This window comes from Ctenopharyngodon idella, chromosome 1 (genome assembly GCF_019924925.1).
Source record: "Ctenopharyngodon idella isolate HZGC_01 chromosome 1, HZGC01, whole genome shotgun sequence".
Classification (NCBI taxonomy): domain Eukaryota; kingdom Metazoa; phylum Chordata; class Actinopteri; order Cypriniformes; family Xenocyprididae; genus Ctenopharyngodon; species Ctenopharyngodon idella.
The window spans coordinates 24,379,675-24,403,367 of NC_067220.1; the positions used below are offsets into that span (position 1 = coordinate 24,379,675).

At 38.5% G+C, this 23,693-nt stretch overlaps 1 protein-coding gene across 8 annotated transcripts in view; it reads left to right on the plus strand.

Annotated features, from left to right (window-relative positions):
* The window catches only part of LOC127514118 (male-specific lethal 3 homolog), a 180,342-nt gene that overhangs the window by 71,097 nt on the left and 85,552 nt on the right, over positions 1–23,693 (plus strand). For 7 of the 8 annotated variants that reach the window (XR_007930569.1, XM_051896572.1, XM_051896611.1 and 4 more), the window contains 2 exons: positions 1,440–1,598; positions 23,372–23,682. Coding sequence is in view for 7 of the 8 variants with exons in the window: in XM_051896572.1 (XP_051752532.1) it covers positions 1,440–1,598; positions 23,372–23,682 (470 nt within the window). In the remaining variant the exon portion in view is untranslated. The remainder of the gene's footprint in view (positions 1–1,439; positions 1,599–23,371; positions 23,683–23,693) is intronic. The other variant, XM_051896583.1, reaches the window with a different exon arrangement.

The window sequence follows — 23,693 nt, forward strand, 5'->3', positions numbered from 1 at the left end:
AGATGCGGCCGTTCCAATGACAGACAAAATGTCATTCGCTTGCCAAACCTCACAACTCCATCTGAGCTTGATTTTCATAAAATGTTAATATTATAATGACACATGCACGTGTTTGACATATATAAAGCCACAATGCCAACTTTGATGACACAGTGTTTAATTATTTATAAAATGCAAGGTTTCCGCCCAACAGTGACGAGATGTAAATTAGTTGTTTTATCATCAATCACATTAACATCAAATAGCTACCTATATATGACCTTATTGTGTTCCTACCTGACTTAAGCTCAAGTTTCACATTAAATGTGAGTATTACTTTCAATATAATATCAAGTTTTAATATGCCAGTTGAAGCAATGGATGGTTGTGCAATTTTGTTGTTTTAGTGCGTAAGGGAGTGCCGTGGGATTTTGTTTTTACTTATCAAAACTAGTGTGGCAAGAAAAAGGTTGGGATACTCTGCATTAGATGAATGTGAAGGATTTGTCAAGTGATGACTTTTATTTTAGATTTGTTTTTGGTGTTTTTGCTTTTATTGAGATAGGACAGTATAGAAAATCAACAGGAATCAAAGTGGGAGAGAGAGGGGGACGGGTTTGGGGAAGGTCCCCAAGCCGGGACTCAAACTCGGGTTCTCTGAAGTGCAACTGCACTATATGTCAGAGCGCTGCCCACGAGGCTGCCTGCTCATCACTTTATTTTAATAATAATAATTAAAAAATTTGAACCAATGATGATTCTGAAAGAAAACAAGAAAAGAAGTTTACTGTTGCTAAAGTGACAAACACAAATTTCACGTGCATCTGCTCAACAGATAAACCTCACGCTTTTATTTCATTGTTGTTTTTAATTTTGTGAATATTTCTAACGCTTTGCTTTGTACATTCAGTTTAACAACATGAAGTTAAAGATGGTAAACTTTATAATTCATCTGAACTGTACATATTTTAACACTTACCTTATGTTCTCCGTTCATGGATTAAATACACGGCCTTGAAAGAGCGCATGCAGTTTTCTAACGCATTTACTTTGTCTCCTCAGGTAATGTCAGTGGTATGACCAATTTCAGATGTGGCCAAATTACAACAACAGTCGCTGCATATAAATATATTTTAATTGTTTAATCAAAATTATTGCTAGGGACAATTCAATAGTCACTGGATATTGGTAGGGACATGTCCTTAGCGTCCCTACTAAATTCTCCGCCCTTGAGGAACATTCTGTTGCAGTTTACTGATGCAATTTGTGTCGTGACAACCCCCCTCAGCCGTGATAGTTTTCACAATACAGTACGGCCTCTTATTGTATCCAAATGCATACATTTGTCCTTCTGATCTCTTACGTGAAGAGATGCCATTTGATACAAGTCTACTTTGAAATTTTACAGAAATTACTCAGATTTTGAAGCTAAGTGGGCTTTCTTTGTTCTCCCATTACAGTGAGGAGCTCTGTAAAGAAATGGTGGATGGTTTGAGGATCACATTCGACTTTACCCTTCCACTTATCCTGCTGTACCCAAACGAACAAGCTCAGTTCAAAAAAATAAGCTCCTCCAAGTTCTTCCAACCAATTACTGACAGCGCAGCCTGCACCAGTAGGTAAGAGAGTTCACATTTAGTAAAATGTACTGAAGACATTAGTTTGTTTTGGAATGTCTTAATTTAATTGTATTTAGTTCAAAATTTAATGTTAATTTTTAACTTTTTTATGGTTTACAAATGATTTAGAGGGCTGAAAATGCTATGAGATTTTTAAATCTCAAAAAATAAATAAATGAAAAAAAATCCTTGATGCAACTACAGTAATGCAAAAATCACTGTATAGCAGTGTTTTTCAATCCTGGTCCTGGGAATCCACCACTTATATTTTATGTTTGTTATTTGTATAAGTCCCCATGAAATCAAAATGGAAGTTTTTTGGCTTTTAGTATGACTATGTTATAAAGTCGCCCGTTTCACACTGCAAGCCTGAGCGGCGCGTAAGCAGCGCATGAGCGTAACTACATCGTCACTGCAGCTGCAGAGACGTGTGTGTATTCACACTGGAAGCGTTTGTACAGCGTCACAGCAGCGGCTCAAAGCCACCTATAAAGTGAGCATTTCTTTACAAAGACAGCTATAAATTTGTTTTTATAAGTTGGTAATTTATAAACTTGATAGTCTTGAAAATTTGTTAACATGGGGAGGTGTGCAACATTTGCATATAAACGTAAAATAAATAAATAAATAAAAGCCTCGTGTTATCCATTGCTGCACACAAATGAGGTAAGCTTTGTGTTTTACATCATCTGCCGCGTACACGTTTACAAGACGGCAAACTCAGCGAAAACAGTCAGCAAACTCGGGTTTGATTTGGATATGCTAGATATATCTGTCTGTGTAATAACTAAAAGAATGTTTATATATCATATTTTCTGGCTAGTTTACTTTAGTTTTTTATAATACACCATACTTTAACCCAAACTGAATAATTAAAAAAGTTTAAATGGGTAAATCTTCTATAAATATTTTTGATTCTTAATTTTCTTTTCTGTCGTACTCAAATTCTTGTTAAAACACATTAGACATGCTTATTCTGTGCATTTTGAACACTTTTTGTGTGAAATTCTATTTATTTTGTCCATCAAAAGTGTGCTTTCACTTTAATTGAGTGTCAGCAGCGCAGCAAAAATAGACTCGGCGCAGAAACCCTGCTTCACTGTTGCTCACGCGCTGCTCCTGCTGCCTGTGTGAATGCATCCATTGGTTAACGTGCACGCCGGGAAAAAATATGCGCTGCTCACGCGCTGCTGACGCTTGCAGTGTGAAACCGGCGTTACTGTTATCTATAAGCTAGTGTGCTCCAAAACAATGACAAAATTTTAATTTAGAAGATATAAGTGTAACACGGTATGTTGTTATGGGAAGAAGGAGGCAGGAACTGGCAAATGTTCAAACACTTTAATACAAAATAAACAAATACAAAACAAAAGTAAAATGGTGACAGTCCCTCATGGTTGACTGCCGCGCACACACACACACATAAGAAAACATAAAGTCCAGGCCTGGTCCTCTCTCGTCCTTCACTGTCGTCGCTCCTCCATTTATGCTTCCGGAGCTCCTCCATGAGAGATACGAGACCGGTGCAGTGCGTGGGTGACGCTACTTAGCAATCATGCCAACGGCCTCGCGCCGTTCTCTCACGGCTCTCGCCCCGCCCTGCTTGTTACGATAAGCATTCAAACTTTACAGTCTCTCATTTCTGGCAATATGGATGAATGATTTTGATGACAATACTCTGTACCTCAGCTTCTCATCAGATTATCTGTCCAATCAAATGCTCTCTAGAATCTAAAGCGTCCCACCCACAGTCAAACCAAAATGTATTCAGACACCTTGAACATTTCATTAATACAGTTTATTCACTATAGTTTAAAAAATGGTAATAAAATATGACAAGATCTCAGAGTTAAATCGTGTCAGAAAAAAATAATCTTAATTAAAGCTGCAAGCAGCGATGAAAGGGCCCTCGCACCCGGGCTCACCGCCACCCGGTGGCCTTAGGAAAACAGTGAACAGTGGGCGACATGTAAGTGAGTAAATACAGGAGAATTATGGCAAATTCATTTCAAACTGGCACACTTCCTGCTGCCAAAAGGCAGTGCTTTAACCGTAACTGAATATTGCCATGTAGATGCGTTCTGTTCAGGAGTATTGTCAAACATGTGAAGTTTGGAACAGATCGGACATTGTATACCTGAGTTACAACAACTTCCTGTTTCGTGGCGTTAATCACATACATTAGCACTCAGCCAAGTGTTGCATGATTTAACGTGTTTCTAGTATGTTTTGTACTTCGTGGCATATTGAAATGTGTTTCAGGGAGCGAATTACAGTGTAAAGCATTCCATTTCCTGTTGCCAGCAGGTGGCGCTATGACTATCTGAATATTGTCATATAGATGTCTTTAGGCCAGGACTCTTATCACACATGTGAAGTTTGGGGCAGATCGGACATTGTATGCCTAAGTTACAACGGCTTCCTCCTTCATGGCAAAATATCAGATTTTGTCAGGCCGCCACGGACACGGCCTTCAACGAAAATGCAAAATCTTTGCAATTTAACATTGCTAAGGTTTAAAGATTAGACTAACCATATATGATGTGGTTCTGGTTAAATCTGTATGAGGAGTTAATCACAGTGTAAAACATATCATTTCCGGTTGCCCGCAGGTGGCGCTATAACTGTAACTGAGTATTGTCATGTAGATGTCTTTAGGCCAGGACTCTAATAAAACATGTCAAGTTTGGGGCAGATCGGACATTGTATGCCGTAGTTAAAACAACTTCCTGTTTCATGGCGAAACATCAAACTTTTTCAGGCCGCCACGGACACGGCCTCCAGCGAAAACTCTAGATCTTCGCAATATAACATCGCAAAGGCCTTTAGATTAGACGGACCAAATATGACATTGATCTGATTAAAGCTCAAGGAGGAGTTCGTTAAAGTACACCATCTGGAAATAGCAAAAAGTGCAAAAATTTTGCAGAAAAAATCCAAAATATCTCACTTCCTGTTGGTTTTCAGATTTTGCACCAGGAGACTTTTTTTGTAGGGATTGGGCTGTTACATATGTTTACCGAATTTCATACCTGTATGTGAAACGTGGTGCGAGGGGCACTTCGTTGAAATTTTGTAGGTGGCGCTATCGAGCCATTTTGCCACACCTAATTCTGAGACCCATAACTTTTCAAATTTTCACCACTTCTGATGCGTGTGCAAGGTTTCATGAGTTTTCAAGCACGTTTAATGTTAATAACATGCTTTAGCAGTCAGCTAGGTGTTGCTAGCATGATTTAGAATGTTTCTAGCATATTTAGTAGTCAATTGCATATTTTAGTATGTTTCTAATAGTGCATCATATTGTTAAAAACGTCACTTCCTGTTGCCAGTATGTGGCGCTATAATTTTAACCAAATATTATCATGTAGATGTCTTCAGGGAAGGACTCATCAAATGTGTGAAGTCTGGGGTAGATTGGACATTGCATGCCTGAGTTAAAGCAACTTCCTCTTACACTGTATTAATAGCATGCTTTAGCACTTAGCTAAGTGTTTTGCTAACATTTTTCTAGCATGTTGCTAGCCTGCTGGCACATTTTAATATGCTGTCAGGAGACCATAACAGCGTTAAACATGTCACTTCCTGTTGACAGCAGGTGGTGCTATGACTATAACTGAATATGGGCATGGACATGTGTTCAGGACAGGACTTTTATCAAGTGTGTGAAGTTTGGGGCAGATTGGACATTGTTTGCCGTAGTTACAGCAACTTCCTGTTTCATGGCGAAACATCAAACTTTGTCAGGCCGCCAGGGACAGGCCCTTTTACAAAAACTCAAGATCTTCGCAATTTAGTGTCGCACAAGCCTTGTGATTACACAAACCAATTTTGAAGATGATCGGATTAAAACTGTAGGAGGAGTTTGTTAAAGTACGAGGCCTGAAAATGGCAAAAACTGCAAAAAAAAAATCGCACAGGAAATTCAAAATAGCTGACTTCCTGTTGTGTTTAGGACTTAGCTCCAAGAGACTTTTTTGTAGGTAATGGGACGGTGCACGTACGTACCAAATTTCATACATGTACGTCGAACGTCGCCCGAGGCGCACATCGTTGAAGTTTTATAGGTGGCGCTATCGAGCCATTTTGCCCCACCCATTTCTGAAACCTATATCAGATGTCAATTTTCGCCAGTCCTGACGCGTGTGCAAAGTTTTGTGAGTTTTCGAGCATGTTTAGGCCCTCAAAAATGCGATAATGTTTGGAAAAGAGTAATAATAATAAATATAGCTGTTACAGCAATTACGGGGCCAAGCACAAAAACGGCATAATAATCTAGCCAACATAGCTGTGAGCATCAGACCAACTGCAACAGTGAGACCTATTAAGATCATCTTAGGCAAAAGAGCTGAAAAATCAACAATACAGTAATAATAATAATAAAGATTTACTGGTTTATCACTTTCCACCAATAGGTGGCGCTGTGACCAAATTCGTGCGGTATGGTCAGAGTGAGGTGACAATGACAATCGTGAAGTTTGGTGTCAATATGTCAAAGCATTGCAGAGATACAGCCTCGAGTCATTTTGGCATCAAGACTCTAATTCTTCGCTGTGGTATATGAATACGGTTTAGTCTATTAACACGAAATACGTAACTTTTATTCTACATGGTCTGAAGATGATATGATTCGATTTTGGTAAAAATTGGATGAATGGTCTAAGAGCAGTTTGAAAAAGTAGGTTTTAAAGAAAATCATAATGGCGGCAGGAAGTTTGGCTGACTATTGTAAAATTGGCATCAATGTTCTCAGCATGACCCACGGAATCTAATAAGACAAGTCTCATAATAATAGGCCACATTTACATAAAGCTATTAGCATTTTTAATAAATGTTATTACAACATTTGACCACAAGGTGGCACTGTCTCGAAACCATTTGAGAACCTTCAAAGCATGGTGCCGATGACACATACTGAGTTTCGTAATGGTACACCAAAACATTCATATAATAGAACATTTTATAACATAATACTGTATTGTAGTTAATGTAAATTTCATGTTTTGTTCAATTATAGCGCCACCAAGAGGCACAGTCCCACCAATTTTTGTGTCCTCATGGTGACCCCATACATGTGTGTGTCAAATTTGGTGCAAATATCTCATTTCGTTTTGGAGTTATAGACATTTACATGTAAAAGATCATAAAAAATGACCCATGGATGACTTTTAGATTTTTTTTGCCATTTCTTATCAAAATTTTGACATTTGGGCTGTGACATTTAGTTAACCAGCTTAGGTTCCGTGTTTCCTACGCTGGTTTGGTCTTGATCGGACTAACGGTTTCAAAGATATTCACAGTCATTTTTTAAGTGCTAAATCACCATGCCGCACAAACCGTAAGTCGAAACCTAGCATGTTTGGTATCGTTGCACTCGGCAAGGATTCAGGAGTCTAAGGATGTGTCTCCCATGAAAATAAGCCAACCAGATCAAAAGTTATAAGCATATGAAAAATAAAATTCTCCACTAGGTGGCGCTGGTCCGAAACTTCTCAGGCTCCTTCAGGGCATTGTCCTGATGACCCATACCGAGTTTCGTAATGACACGCTAATGCGTTCGTAAAATACAGGATTTTAACACAAAATTCAAAATGTCCGACAGCCAAAATGGCCAATATGGGAAAATTGGATATTATTCGACTCAGCATGATGCCCCGAATCCTAGGATAAAGTTATAATATTTAGAGAAACCCATCAGAAGTTATGGGCAAAAATAGCCATTTTTCATATCTCTGCACCAGTAGGTGGCGCTGTGCCGAAACGCTGCATGATGCCTCAAGTCATGCTTGATACGATTCACTTTTGTACTAAGTTTGGTCTGAATATGATAACGCATTTCGGAGATATAACCTTGAGTCCACGTTGATTTTATTTGGGTGTTATTCAAGAACGGTTGGGTTAATCAAAAAGCTTTTAATAACTTTTTGTTGGCATGGTCTGAAGATGATCTGCTTCAATTTTCGTGAAAATCGGAGTAACGGCCTAGGAGGAGTTCGAAAAAGTAGGTCTTTCAGAAAATTCAAAATGGCGGAAAAATTTTCATGACGGAAAATGATGTCATATGGTGCAAACGATTCGTCTTGACCTAAGGAATCATAGGAAAACATTTTGTTTCTAACCCTTACGGTTCAAAAGTTACTAACATAGACATAAGTGCAAATTTGGACAGCTGGTGGCGCTAGAGGGATTGAGTTAGAGACTCCAAATTTGCTATGGACACAGTTCTGACTGTTCTCTAACTGTGTGCCAAATTTCAAAACTTTTTACCATACGGTTCTATGGGCTGCCATAGACTTCCAGAGCGGAAGAAGAAGAAGAAGAAGAAATAAAAAGAAATCTAACGGTTACAATAGGTGCCTACGCACCTTCGGTGCTTGGCCCCTAAATATAGCTGCAAGCAGCAATTACGGGGCCAAGCAAAAAAGGCACAACAAGCCAGCCAACATGGCTGGGAGCATCAGACCAACTGCAGCAGTGAGCAATTAAAGACCTATTAAGATAATTTTAGGCAAAAGAGCTGAAAAATGATATATACAGTCAATAATAAAGATTTACTGGTTTATCACTTTCGGCCAATAGGTGGCGCTGTGACCAAATTAATGTGGTATGGTCAGAGTGAGGTGACAATGACACTCGCTAAGGATATGACTCCCATGAAGATAAGTCAACCAGATCAAAAGTTATAAGCATATGAAAAAAATAAATAATTCTCTACTAGGTGGCATTGGTGCGAAACTTCTCAGGCTCCTTCAGGGCCTTGTGCTGATGTCCCATACCGAGTTTCGTAACGGTACGCTAATGCATTCATAAAATACAGCATTTTAACACAAAATTCAAAATGGCCGACATGGGAACATTGGATATCATTCGACTCGGTATGATGCCCCGATTCTAAAAAGACCACTTTTATGATTTTTGGACAAACTATCTGAAGCTATAAGCAAAAAGAGCAATTTTTTGTATCTCCACACCAGTAGGTGGCGCTGCACCGAAACTCAGCAGGTAGGCTCTGGTCTTGCTTGGGATGATATGTACGAACTTTGGTCTGAATATGATAAAGCATTGCAGAGATACAGCCTCGAGTCCAAATTGGGTGCTCTACGTTAAATTAATTTGCGTGTTATTTGAGAATGGTTGAGTTTATCAGAAGGCTTTTGATAACTTTTTGTCAGCATGGACTGAAGATGATCTGATTTGATTTTCATGAAAATCAAATGAAGTGTCTAGGACGAGTTCGAAAAAGTAGGTTTTTCGCAAAATTCAACATGGCGGACAAACCATAAGTCGAAACCTAGCATGTTTGGTATTGTTGGACTCAGGGATTCAGGAGTCTAAGGTGATGACTCTTTTGAAAATAAGTTGACCATATCCAAAGTGATAAGCATTTGAATATTTGATTTTACCACTAGGTGGCGCTGGTGCGAAACTTCTCAGGCTCCTTCAGGGCATCGTGCTGAGTTACAACAACTTCCTGTTTCGTGGCATTAATTGCAAACATTAGCACTTAGCCAAGTGTTGCATGATTTAACCTGTTTCTAGTGTGTTTGGTACTTTGTGGCATATTGAAATGTGTTTCTGGGAGTGAATTACAGTGTAAAGCATGCCATTTTCTGTTGCCAGCAGGTGGCGCTATGACTAACTGAATATTGGCATATAGATGTCTTTAGGCCAGGACTCTTATCACACATGTGAAGTTTGGGGCAGATCGGACATTGTATGCCTGAGTTACAACAGCTTCCTCTTTCATGGCGAAACATCAGACTTTGTCAGGCCGCCATGGACACGCCCTTTAGTGAAAACTCTAGATCTTCACAATTTAACATCGCTAAGGCCTTTAGATTAGACTGACCAAATATGATGTGGTTCTGGTTAAATCTTTATGAGGAGTTAATCACAGTGTAAAACATGTAATTTCCGGTTGCCCGCAGGTGGCACTATGACCGTAACTGAATATTGCCATGTAGATGTCTTCAGGCCAGGACTCTAATAAAACATGTGCAGTTTGGGGCAGATTGCACATTGTATGTCTGAGTTACAACAACTTCGTATTTCATGGCGAAACATCGAACTTTTTCAGGCCGCCACAAATACACCCAAATACACGATGAAAGGGCCCTCGCACCTGAGCTCACCGCCACCCATTGCCCTTAGGAAAACAGTGAAAAGTGGGCGACATGCATGTAAGCGAGTAAATACAGGCGAATTATGGTAAAATCATTTAAAAGTGCCACACTTCCTACTGCCAGCAGGTGGCGCTTTGACCATAACTTTGACCACCCTCCAACGAAAACTCAAGATCTTTGATATTTATCATCACTAAGGTCTTAAGATTAGACTGACAACATAGAATGTTGATCTTGTTAAATCTCTATGAGGAGTTAATCACAGTGTAAAACATGTCATTTCCTGTTGCCCACAGGTGGCGCTATGAATATAACTGAATATTGCCATGTAGATGTCTTCAGGCCAGGACTCTAATAAAACGTGCAGTTTGGGGCAGATTGGACATTGTATGTCTGAGTTACAACAACTTCGTATTTCATGGCAAAACATTGAACTTTGTCAGGCCGCCACAAAGACACCCTTCAGCGAAAAGTCAAGATCTTCGCAATTTAACGTCGCAAAGGCCTTTAGATTAGACTGATCAAATATGACATTGATCTGATTAAAGCTCTAGGAGGAGTTCGTTAAAGTACAATGTCTGGAAATGGCAAAAAATGGCAAGTTATTTCAAAATATCTGACTTCCTGTTCGGTTTCAGATTTTGCTCCAAGAGACTTTTTTGTAGGTATTGGGCTGTTAAGGCCGGAACACACCAAGCCGACGGTTGGCCGTCGGGCAGTTTTTGTTCGTCGGCTGACTAAGTTTTCTCAGTGTATTCTGCACCGTCAGCTGAAGTTGGTCCTCGTCGGCTTTTTTCCGGCGAAATGTTGAATCGGCGCTCGTCGGTCCGTCGGGCCATCTGATCATTCTGATTGGCTGTTCAGCTACTGCCACCTGCTGGTACGGAAAGGCATTTCATCTTGTGCAGGCGCAGAACGGACGTGCTACTTGGCCGTCGGGTATCGAGCGTCGGTTTGGTGTGTCAGGGCAACTTTGGACACAGACGCTGCCAACGTGAGCCAACCCCGCAGTCTGCTTTCATCACCGCTAGTTCGTTGGCGTCGGCTTGGTGTGTTCTGGCCTTTAAATGTGTGTACCGAATTTCAAAATCTATGTGAAATGTAGCGCGAGGGGCACTTCGTTAGGTGGCGCTATCGAGTCATTTTGCCACGCCTAATTCTGCAACCCATAACAGACGTAAATTTTCACCACTTCTGACGCGTGTGCAAAGTTTCATGAGTTTTCGAGCACGTTTAGGCCCTCCAAAAAGCGATTCACTTTGGAGAAGAAGAATAATAAACGGAGCAATTCCAATAGGGTCCTCACACCATCGGTGCTCGGGCCCTAATTAAAGCTGCAAGCAGCGATGAAAGGGCCCTCGCACCCGGGCTCACCACCACCCGTTAGCCTTCAGTGAACAGTGAACAGTGGGCGACATGCATGTAAGCGAGAAAATACAGGAGAATTACGGCAAAGTGGCACACTTCCTGCTGCCAACAGGTGGCGCTTTAACTGTAACTGAATATTGCCATGTAGATGTCTTCAAGCCAGGACCATTATCGAACATGTGAAGTTTGCAGCAGATTGGTCGTATGCCTGAGTTACAACAACTTCCTGTTTCGTGGCGTTAATCACATACATTACCACTCAGCCGAGTGTTGCATGATTTAACATGTTTCTAGTATGTTTGGTACTTCGTGGCATATTGAAATGTGTTTGTGGGATTGAATTACAGTGTGAAGCATGCCATTTCCTGTTGCCAGCAGGTGGCGCTATGACTAAGTGAAAATTTGCATATAGATGTCTTCAGGCCAGGACTCTTGTAAAGTTTGGGGCAGATCAGACACTGTATGCTTGAGTTACAACAACTTCATGTTTCATGACAATAATAGCATGCTTTAACAGTCAGCTAGGTGTTGCTAGCATGATTTAGAATGTTTCTAGCATGTTTAGTACTCAATTGCATATTTTAGTTTGTTGCTAATAGTGCATCATATTGTTAAAAACGTCACTTCCTGTTGCCAGTAGGTGGCGCTATTACTGTAACCGAATATTGTCATCTAGATGTGTTCAGGGAAGGACTCTTATCAAATGTGTGAAGTTTGGGGTAGATTGGACATTGCATGCCTGAGTTACAGCAACTTCCTCTTTCACTGTATTAATAGCATGCTTTATCACTTAGCTAAGTGTTTTGCTAACATTTTTCTAGCATGTTGCTAGCATGTTTAGAACTTGCTGGAACATTTTAATATGCTGTCAGGAGTCCATAACAGTGTTAAACATGTCACTTCCTGTTGCCAGCAGGTGGCACTATTACTATAACTGAATATGGGCATGGACATGTGTTCAGGACAGGACTTTTATCAAGTGTGTGAAGTTTGGGGCAGATTGGACATTGTTTGCCTTAGTTACAGCAACTTCCTGTTTCATGACGAAACTTTGTCAGGCCGCCAGGGACAGGCCCTTTGACGAAAACTCAAGATCTTCGCAATTTAGCGTCGCACAAGCCTTATGATTATACAAACCAAATTTGAAGGTGATCGAATTAAAACTGTAGGAGGAGTTCATTAAAGTACGAGGCCTGAAAATGAAAATGAACCGTTGAAGTTTTATAGGTGGCGATATCGAGCCATTTTGCCCCACCCATTTCTGAAACCTATATCAGATGTCAATTTTCGCCATTCCTGACGTGTGTGCAAAGTTTCGTGAGTTTTCGAGCATGTTTAGGCCCTCAAAAATGCAATAATGTTTGGAAAAGAATAATAATAAATATAGCTGCAAGCAGAACAGTTGGAGCCTGACCAGTTAGTTGAGTCAGATGATTCAATAATATTTTAAACAATAAGAATAAAATATATACTGTAACAGAAATTAGTCTTTGATCATCTCTAAATATATACATTAAAATATAAAACTAACTAAAGCCTTTTATAACTAAAATGTGTTCTTGTCTTCTCAACCCTGTTTAAAAATAGATATTTGCTGCCCTCTAGTGCTTATTCTATATATGACATTTGAATATTTTAATTATTTTAACCAAAGAGCAGTTATCTGCCTAATTTAAATTTACACATACTTGTAATTAAAAAATGATTTAAAATGTGTTTATTTATAATATTTGTATTATTATATACTGAAATAAAGGGTGTATATTTATAAAATAAGGGTGTATATTCCCTTCTTTGTCCTCAATTTAATCACTTACCATGGCAACAATGTTTGAGATATCCAACATCCCTTTTCAGTTTAACAACTTCAATGTCTTAGCAACAAGTTAAAAAAAGTTTGGTGTAAATTGTATAAAGCCTGTAGGAGTAGTAGTATAAAATTGATAGCCTGTTTTTAAAAAAAATCCACATTCAAACCAATATATCTGACTTCCTGTTGGTCGGAGCTAATGACTGTAAATTAGAAAGTTGTCCGGCTTAATGAGACCAATATGTGTACCGAGTTTGGTGACTGTAGGTAAAAATAACCCCCCCACTTTTGTCAAAGGTGGTGCTACTGAGCCCATCCACCACGCCCATTTCTAAGGCTTTGTCCATGTCTACTGGTTGACAATATTTATGCGTGTGTCGAGTTTCATGCAATTTTAAGCATGTTAAGAGCCTCAAAAACACTCAAGAATATTATTAAAGTTTGACATGTTGCCATGACAACAGTGTTTAAAATATCAAAAATCCTGTCACAGGTCTACATCTGCTGTGTATTGACATTACACTGATGAAGTTTGAAGCACATCAGGTAAAAATAACAGTGATCTCAAAGCATTTTGAAAGTGACACACTTCCTGCTGCCAGTTGGTGGCGCTATAACTTTGACTCACAATAGTCACATCCATGTGATCGGACTCCTACAACCAACACACTGGTGAAGTTTCATAAAAATCAATCAATGTATGCAGACATTATAACAATTCCCTTTTCTCGCCATAAATTCGTTGCCTCACCACGGCCAAACCGTTCGAGATATCAAAAATCTGCTGGCAATTTTTCATCATCAATGTCTTGACTTCATGCTGACCAAGTTTGGTGGTGATCGGATTAATCACCTAGGAGGAGTATATTAAATTCCAGAGCATGCATTTTTCAAACAACCCATAATAGCTGACTTCCTGTTGAGCTGGCGTATAACTTAGAGCACGAAAGTTGTTAGGCCCGATGAGGTCTATATGTGTACCGAGTTTCATACTAATACGTGCAAGCGCGTTTGATATATGGACCAAGTTTTCGGACCCTGTTCAAGGGGGCGCTGTCGAGCCCCCCTGCCACGCCCAGGTACCAGCTTCTGCCCGGCCATGATGGCCGCGGATTCCGATGTGTGTGCAAAGTTTCAAGAGTTTTCGAACATGTTAAGGGTTCCAAAAGTGCCAAAAACATGGAAAAAAAAAAAATAATAATAATAATCCTAAAGAAAACAATAGGGCCTTCAGCCTTTGGCTTTGGCCCTAACAATAATAATAATAATAATAATAATAATCCTTAGAAAAACAATAGGGCCCTGCGCCTTAGTGGCTTGGGCCCTAATAAACGGAGCAATTCCAATAGGGTCCTCACACCATCGGTGCTCGGGCCCTAATAATAATAATAATAATAATCTTAAAGAAAACAATAGGGCCTTCAGCCCTTTAGGCTTTGGCCCTAATAATAATAATAATCCTTAGAAAAACAATAGGGCCCAGCGCCTTAGTGGCTTGGGCCCTAATAAACGGAGCAATTCCAATAGGGTCCTCACACCATCGGTGCTCAGGCCCTAATTATGTCAGATAACACTTAAAGGGAACCCCTGGTATTAAGACTTGTATGGCTTAATATAACGTAAATGATTTCTCTTACTGAAATATGTAGTAGAACCCCATGAAATATTTACGTTATTTAAAAAATTCATGACATATTTGGACAATGGCAGCGCCATTTTGTTTAGGTGCAGAGTGCGTTCTACAGGTGCATCTCAATAAACTAGAATATCATGAAAGTTTTTTTTTTGTTTGTTTGTTTATTTTTATATAAAGTAGTAAAATATTTAGTAAAGTAAAATATTTCCAGACTTTTTTGTTTTCATTTTGATGATTACAGCTTGCTGCCCATCAAAATCAAAAAATCAGTATCTCAAATTATTAGAATATTTAATTTCGAGTTCTATTAAATTACCATTCTCAGAGTATAAATATTGGGTTCAACAGCAGTCATGGGGAAGTCTGCTGACTTGAGAGTTGTCCAGAAGACGATCATCAAGATCATCTACAATGAGGGTAAGCCACAGAGGATCATTGCTGAAAGAGCTGGCTGTTTGCATAGTGCTGTGCCAAAGTATATTCATGGAAAGTTGACTGGAAGGAAAAAGTCTGGTAGGAAAAGGTGTACAAGTGAAAGGAATGACCGCAGGCTTGAGAAGATTGTCGGGCGAAGCCGATTTAAGAACTTAGGAGAGCTTCAAAAGGAGTGGACTGAAGGTGGAGTCAGTGCATCAAGAGCCACCACACATAGACGTCTTCAGGAAATGGGCTACAACTGTCACATTCCACGTACCAAGCCACTTCTGAACCAAAGACAACGTCAGAAGCATCTTACCTGGGCTAAGGAGAAAAAAAACTGGACTGTTGCTCAGTGGTCCAAAGTCCTCTTTTCAGATGAAAGTAAATTTTGCATTTCATTTGGAAATCAAGGTCCTAGAGTCTGGAGGAAGAGTGGAGAGGCACAGAAACCATGTTGTCCAGTGTGAGGTTTCCACAGTCAGTGATGATTTGGGCTGCCATGTCATCTGCTGGTGTTGGTCCACTGTGTTTTCTGAAGTCCACAGTCAACGCAGCCATCTACCAGGAAATTTTAGAGCACTTCATGCTTCCTTCTGCTGACAAGCTTTATGGAGATGCTGATTTCATTTTCCAGCAGGACTTGACACCTGCCCACACTGCCAAAGGTACCAAAAGCTGGTTCAATGACCATGGTGTTACTGTGCTTGATTGGCCAGCAAACTTGCCTGACCTGATCCCCATAGAGAATCTATGGGGTATTGTGAAGAGGAAGATGAGAGACACCAGACCCAACAATGCAGATGACCTGAAGGCCGCTATCAAAGCAACCTGGGCTTTCATTACACCTGAGCAATGCCACAGGCTGATTGCCTCCATGCCACACCGGATTGATGCAGTAATTCATGCAAAAGGAGGCCCAACCAAGTATTAAGTGCATAGAAATGAACATACTTTTCAGAAGCCTGACATTTCTGTTTAAAATGTCCTTTTTTTTTTTTATTGATCTTATGAAGTATTTTAATTTATTGAGATAGTGAATTGGTGGGTTTTTGTTAAATGTGAGCCAAAATCATCACAATTAAAAGAACCAAAGACTTAAAGTACTTCAGTCTGTGTGCATTGAATTTATTTAATACACGAGTTCCACAATTTGAGTTGAATTACTGAAATAAATGAACTTTTCCACAACATTCTAATTTATTGAGATGCACCTGTATGTCGATGACATCAAATGGTTGCACTCGGTGAGCTACTGACACTACTCTGTTGTTATTTTTACCGCAACACAACTCGGAATATAATATACGATGTCACATTGTGCAGCTTTTGGTTGTAATTTTCAGTCGAAGGGCAACAAGAGAAGCGATGTAAGTCTTTACTGCTTTACTAGCGATAAGAGGAGAAAAGAAGTTGTGAAGAACGTGGACAAATAAAACTTCCTAACTGCGTCTTTGTTCTCTCCACTTAAGCCCTGATGCCTTTCATTACTTTTCATCTGTATGTTTTGGTGCAATGGCAATCTAGTAACGCATACAAGTCTTAATATCCGCGGGGTTCCTTTTAAAACACGATCAGCCTTTTCAATATGAGCCAGAGCACAAAATTAGTGAGGGTGAAAACATTGAAGACATGCAGTGTCTCTGTGGCTATTCGAACAACTGTTGTATGATTGACGTGTAAAAATTGTCTGATATGTCACCTGAATGCATTACATACAGTTAAACGTGCTGAGAAGATATATATACGGTTTCATGCGATCACAGATATCTTGTGAATCAAATCGCACACAAGCTTTGATTCAGTCTGTCTCAATCGAGATGTGTTATATAGGCTGTCCTTGTCAGTCTCCACGACAGGTGCGGCATTTGGTTAAAGCATACACTTACCATCGGCAACTGTAAGCTCTTTCAGTAGCTGTGGCCTACTAAAAGCCTCAAAGGCATCAGGTCTAAAGTGAATAGAACAAAGACACGGATCTTTAGGAAGTTTTATTTGTCCATATTCTTCACAACTTCCCATTCTTTTCTCCTCTTTTCACTAGTAAAGCAGTGAAGACTTGCATTGCTTCTCTTGTTGCCCTTCGACTGAAAATTACAACGAAAAGCTGCACAACATGCATTGTACGTATATTATATTCTGAGTTGTGTTGCAGTAAAAATAACAACAGGGCAGTGTCACCGAGTGCAACTATTTGACATCATCAACATAGAACGCACTGTGCACCTAGACAAAATGGCACTGCCCATTGTCCAAACATGTCATGGATTTTTTAAATAACATAAATCTTTCATGGGTTTTCTACTACATATTTCAGTTAGAGACATCATTTACGTTATATTAAGCCATACAAGTCTTAATACCAGGGGTTCTCTTTAAGCAAAACATGGTCAGGTCAAAGTGTCTGAATAATTTTTAGTTTCAAATTTTTATCAGTTTTACTGGTAGTCCACTGTATGAAGAATTTTTGGATATAATAGTCACAGTTTACTTTATTTTGCTGTCCTCACTTACATAAATGAACTATAGTGTCCTATACCCACTAGTAAAAATATATCAAAAATATAAATGTCTGAATAATTTTTGGTTTGACTGTATATAGACGCTGAAGCTGTGGCTAAAATCGATCATTTGTTCACACATTTACTATTTTCTGCATGGTGAATGGCACATATTGGACTGTATAGGGGATAGGGAACGATTCAGGGAGTGTAAATATGCTTTCCATTGGGGCGAATGAAGTTTGGTTTCACGCTAGTGTCATGTGAACCGCCACAGTACATAGTCTGCTCTGGTCCAAAGACACAATAGCACAGGATGGATCATATGCGCAAGTCAGTGCAGACCAGAAAACGTATTGGACCCATTTGAATTCTGCACAGAATGCTATATTTTAAAGCGATATGGATGAGATTAAAAGGAGAAACGGTTAGAGATTAGGAGGAAACTGCAGCTTTACCGAGCTCAACAGCTCTGTCCGAGCTGTGATATAAATGAAATGCTATTAGCTATTTAAAAAAAAAAAAGTAGAGGAGCTGTTCAGTATGTCCTGCCCTGTCTTCCTGTTTCAGTGGAAATTGCATCAACACATTGAATAATGCTGCACGTTTCAAGGCACTTCAGTGGGCCTTTATGGACCTGATCGTCGGCTTATTAGATGAGAGCTCCATGAACTGAATTAAGTGTGTCAGATAAGAAAAACATACAAAATGGGCAGAGCAGTGGGTCCCCAGGACCAGGATTGAAAACCAGTGCTGTACAAGATCTTTGATTTGACTCATTTATACTACGATCTGGGGTTGCCCTGATTCCAGATCTTCAGTAGTTAATACAAATGTCTTGTCACCTTAGTTATGTCTCACTGTACATTATTAGCTAAAGTAATACAATACAAAGTAACGTGTTGTTCCAAATATAAGACTATATATATATATATATATATATATATATATAATTTTTTTTTCTTTTTTTTTTTTTTTCTTGGAAATACATCTGAAAAAATGGGGTCGTCTTATATAAAGCAGCCGCTTTGAAGATTTTGAGTGTGTCAGTATGTAGGCGAAAAAAGAAATGAGGGGCTGCATCCAGTTTGAAATGGAGACTACAGATGCAGAGTTTTTTCAGATTTTCTGTAGCTGTGTTCTCTCCATATTTACGATTCTTTGCAGCCTTTAGCCACTGCCTATAATGCTCTAGATACTTAAATAGAAACTGAAAATAACTCCCACTAAATGTTTATTCTTTGAATTCTTGTATCTGGGAACAATACAAGTCAACATCATTGTGACTAAAAGTTTGTTAAGGAGTATTTCCTACTCAAGCAAGGCAGTATTTGACTCTGGTCAAGCCTATTCAGTAGGAGCAGATTGGGAGTGGCTTTGAATGGCAATGTGCTCAGGACATTATGGGTGTTGAAGTTGAAGAAAAAAAATCCAATAGACTTACATTTATGTCATTTTTGGTGATACAGCTAAGACTAAAAGATCATTCTAAAATGTAAAGGGTCTTTTGTTTGTGAACACTCACAATAACAAAATGTTGTCCTTTTGTAAAATATAGAAAACAAACAAGGTGCACTTTAAGCTGTCTCTGTCTCCATGAACTGCTTTCTGGAGTGTGTCTCAAAAATGAATTGAAACTCAGCTTATACTTGCCACAGGCATGAAAACATGTCTATAGAAAGCTTGAAATGTCTACTTTTAAATGAACTCATTTTAAATTGAAAACAAAAATCCTTTATGTAGTCCATATGAAACCAACGTGAGGTACAGGCCTTTCCCGTCTGAATTCATTATCTGTAATGTGGTCACACCCACACGCAGCACAGGCTATTTATACGGTAATCATCTGTTTGAGCCAGACAAACATGTAAACACCTCCCATCACCTCAATCAAACAAATCATTATGCTGTAAGTTTATCTACCCAGGTGAAAAAAAAAAGTACACTTCTATAATGTACTTAAAGTGCTTTATTTTCACGCACTAATTTTTTATTTAATATACTAAAAATTATTTTTTAGTACTTTTAAGATAATCTTAAGAACATCTAAGTGTACTCAACTGTGCTATTTCGAGACACCATGAAATATAAACTAAAATGTGCTTTTAATATACTATCTCTGTATTTAAAAAAAAATAGTTACCACTTGTAGTACACTATGGGTTCAAATGCACTATAAGTAGTATCTAAATACATTTTTTAAATACAGAGATGGTGTTTCTTAAGATAATCTTAAGAAGTACTAAAGAAGAATTTTTAGTATATTAAGTACAAAACTAGTGCACGAAAATAGAGCACTTTAAGTACATTATAGAAATGTACTTTTTTTTTTCACCTGGGTACTTTTCATCATTTTTTTGAAGAAGACAGACTGTGAAGATAAAGCCTTGAATTTACCTCAGAAGATCTCTTTCAGATGCACGGATTGATCCAGCGGAGGATATCATTTCTGATTAGCAAGTCATTTATTCTTTCTTACTTGAGTTTATTTTTTACATAAATTTGTACACATTTTACTTCTTTCCAGACTGCAATGTGTAAAATATATAGGCAAATAGGCAACATTTTATTAGATTTAAATGTTGTATGACTCTAGGGCTGTCACAATATCAGATTATCCACTACACGATTATTGTGGCTAAAAGAATTCATGATAATGATATATCATGATGTTAGTGAAAAAACAGATGTTAGTCTTATCTGAATCAGTACATGAAATCACAGTGATGGGTGATAGAAATTGTAACTCAAATGACATTTAGAAAACTAGTCCTGTCTGAATAGTGATATAGTGTCATAGTTCAATTTCAATAAGTTATCATTTTTTGCAGTTCAACATTTTTATGTGGGTAAATGGGTAATCAGTCAAAGGTTTAACCCTCTGGGGTCTGAGGCTAATTTGGGGCCCTGAAGAAGTTTTGACATGCCCTGACATTTGTGCTTTTTTCAGTTGCTTATAAACATATTAATGACAAAAGTTTCATTACACTGTATTCAGCAGAAACTAGGCTACAATAATATGTTAGCAACATGTACATGTTTGTATTTTTGAGAGAATTATGTATATGCATGGTTTTTGGAAAAAGAAAAAAAAAAAGTAACTGAAATAAGGCCTCAAAACACATAGTAATTTTTTCACAAGACTTTTGGGAACTGTATATTTTAGTGTAGAGTTTTTGCTTCAAAGTGATGTTAAAATCATTCTGCCTACTCAGACACATAAAACAATGTATTGATTTTAAATTTCTAAGACTTTTTGTTTAGGAAGGCCGTATGCACGGAGGCGTGAATGTTCATGAATAATGCTGTGATTCATACCTGAGGAGATTAAGACCCTGCCCCTAATGAGCTGCATAATGAGCCATTCAGTCAGGAATGTAACTTAGTGAACTAAGAAAGAATGCAATGACAAAATAAATGTCATTTTGGTTTGTAGTTTATTTAAAATATAGTTATAAATGAAAGTCAAAGACACATTTTGAGTACACAGTTATACCTGGAAATAAATCCAGGTTAAAAAAAAAAGCTTTCCTGCTTCCAGTTAGTGATCTCATTATCATATGCATGCAGTCCAATGTGGGCCAATATCTGGTCACTATAATTCTCAAATCTTCAAATCTGTGAGATAAAGGGGGGAAAAAACCCGCTGTGAGCTTGCTGATAACAGGATCATATTTAAAACAATGGTTTTCTATTTTAATATACTTTAAAATATAATGTATTTCTGTGATGCAAAGCTGAATTTTCATAATTCATTGTGATCAAAAGCTTCCTCACTGTGTCTCAAAACGATGTACATGAATCTGACTAAGCTTGATGCATTTTTCTGAGCTGATGCGGGCGTTCACTCTCTGTTGCATTGATCACCTCAGAATTTGCGTTTGAATAGAGCGCGAGCTCCGTGTGCATTAGTAAATGAGATGACTCGCGAATGACTGACATCTTTCTCTTTTCAAACAGATTACATAAACAGAGAATATTTGTTTTTCAATATGATTTAAAACCTGACATTTCAGCATTTCTTTGGACATATGTCTCATGTTTGTGTGATTAGTATTCTCTAAGTTACAGTTAATTTTCTGAGGACTATCAGTTCAGACTTCATTCAGATAGAGATGGCAGGTCGCGCATTGTTACGTTTTCTTTATTTTGTAAAAAGCATTTTGTTTTTACTGCGAGTGTACACAAATAAATAAAGATATTAGACAGTTTTTAATAATATATAACTCTTATTTGTATGTCAAAAATTGCTGGAGTATTTCAAGTCTTATTTGCACTGATAAGAAAAAAAAGCAAGTAAAGGTGCCAACGACTTAACTGACTCCGAGTGTTAAAGACCACTAATCAAGATTGTAAAACACAAACACACACACACACACACACACACACACACACAAAGGGAGGGAGACCAGACAGAGAGAGAGAAAAAGTGAGACTGAGAGAGTGAGGAGAGTGAAGACAGAGGGACACAGAGTGCCTTTGGTGCCATCTTTTGGTTATATAATATATATTACGTGCTTTAATTTCTTGTCTTCAAACAGAGCACTAATCTGCTTATTTTTAAGTTACACATACTACATTGATTGAAAAAGAAACTCAAATGTATTTTTTTTAATTGTATTATTATTGTATATAAATAAATGGTGTATAATTCAGAGAAGAATATTGTTAGTGTCATGAATTAATCTCAAAATACACAATTTTAAAGAAAACAAATATATTTTTCTGAAATATAGTACATTCATTATAAATTCATTCGGGTTCTATTACCAAACATACAATCTTAATTTAAATCAAACAATGATTTTACAAGATATGAGACCCTTTCCGTTTCCCTTTTTTGTCCTTACTTTAAACCCTTGCCATGGCAACACCATTCAAGATATCCTATAACTGTTTGATTAAGCATCTCCAGTGTCTTGTCATCATGTTCAGAAAGTGGTGGCGGTTGCATGAATCCCCTAAGAGGAGTACATAAAAACTCAGAACCTGATTATTCAAAAAATCCACATTCAAACCAAAATATCTGACTTCCTGTTGGTCGGAGCTAATGACTATAAATTAGAAAGTTGACCGGCTTAATAAGAACAACATGCAGTATGTACCGAGTTTGGTGACTGTAGGTAAAACTAACCCCCCCACTTTTGTCAAAAGATGGCGCTATAAAGGCTCTCCTCCCCGCCCATTTCTAGGGTTTTGCCCATGTTTACTGGTTGACATCGCTGTTGTGTATGTCGAGTTTCATGCAATTTGAATTATGCTAAGAGTCTCAAATGCATCCAAAATTAATAATAAAGTTTTTATGCGTTGTGTAACATCCTGATGTTATTAATGCCTCAGTTACACTGAGTATAACATACTGTGTGACGTCATTATCGCGAGACTACCGGGTTGTATGAGAATCTCGTGTGTGCTAAGAGGTCTGAGTAAACAGTGGTTGAAGTTACACCAGTCTCTTCTCTTTTATTATATATAAAAGTTAATAACTTGCCAAAGGGCAAACATAACAACTGTTTAAAATATCAAAAATCTTTTCACAGGTCTACATTCGCCATGTCTTGACATTATTCTGATGAAGTTTGAAGCAAATCGGGTAAAAATAAGAGTGTAATCTCAAAGCATTTTGAAAGTGACACACTTCCTGCTGGCAGTTGGTGGTGCTATAACTTTCTCACAATTGTCACATTCATGTAATCGGACTCCTACAACGAACACACAGCTGAAGTTTCATCGAAATCAATCAATGTATGCAGACATTATAACACTCTTCCTGTTTCCCTTTTCTCGCCATAAATCAGTCAGGATGTTTACATGTGCTTCTGTGGAATTGGTATTGATGTTTTATATATAATTTATTTTTTTTCATTTTAGAATCTAAGATCACCTAATATTATACATAATTCTCACTTTTATTGAAGGAATCTCAGAGAACGTTCCCCCAGTCCTGGCCAGAATCCTTCTACCCCCCAGTCCACAGACAGCCAAGCAGCTCTGAGCGAAACCTCTTGTGTCCCTGTCATCATGGCAACCCCGCCTAAGCGCAGACGCTGTGCCTACCTGGATTCTGATGCCACACAATCCTTGCGTCGCTCAACACGCAATACATCCGGAGGGGATCGGGCGGCAGAAGCTGGGGGTGGAGGCAGCAGCAATGCCTCTCCTCAACCAAAGAGAAGGCTTACTGAGGTGCAAGCACCACTACCCAAGTTCTTCCTCAACCTAGAGAAGAGTGAGTCACAC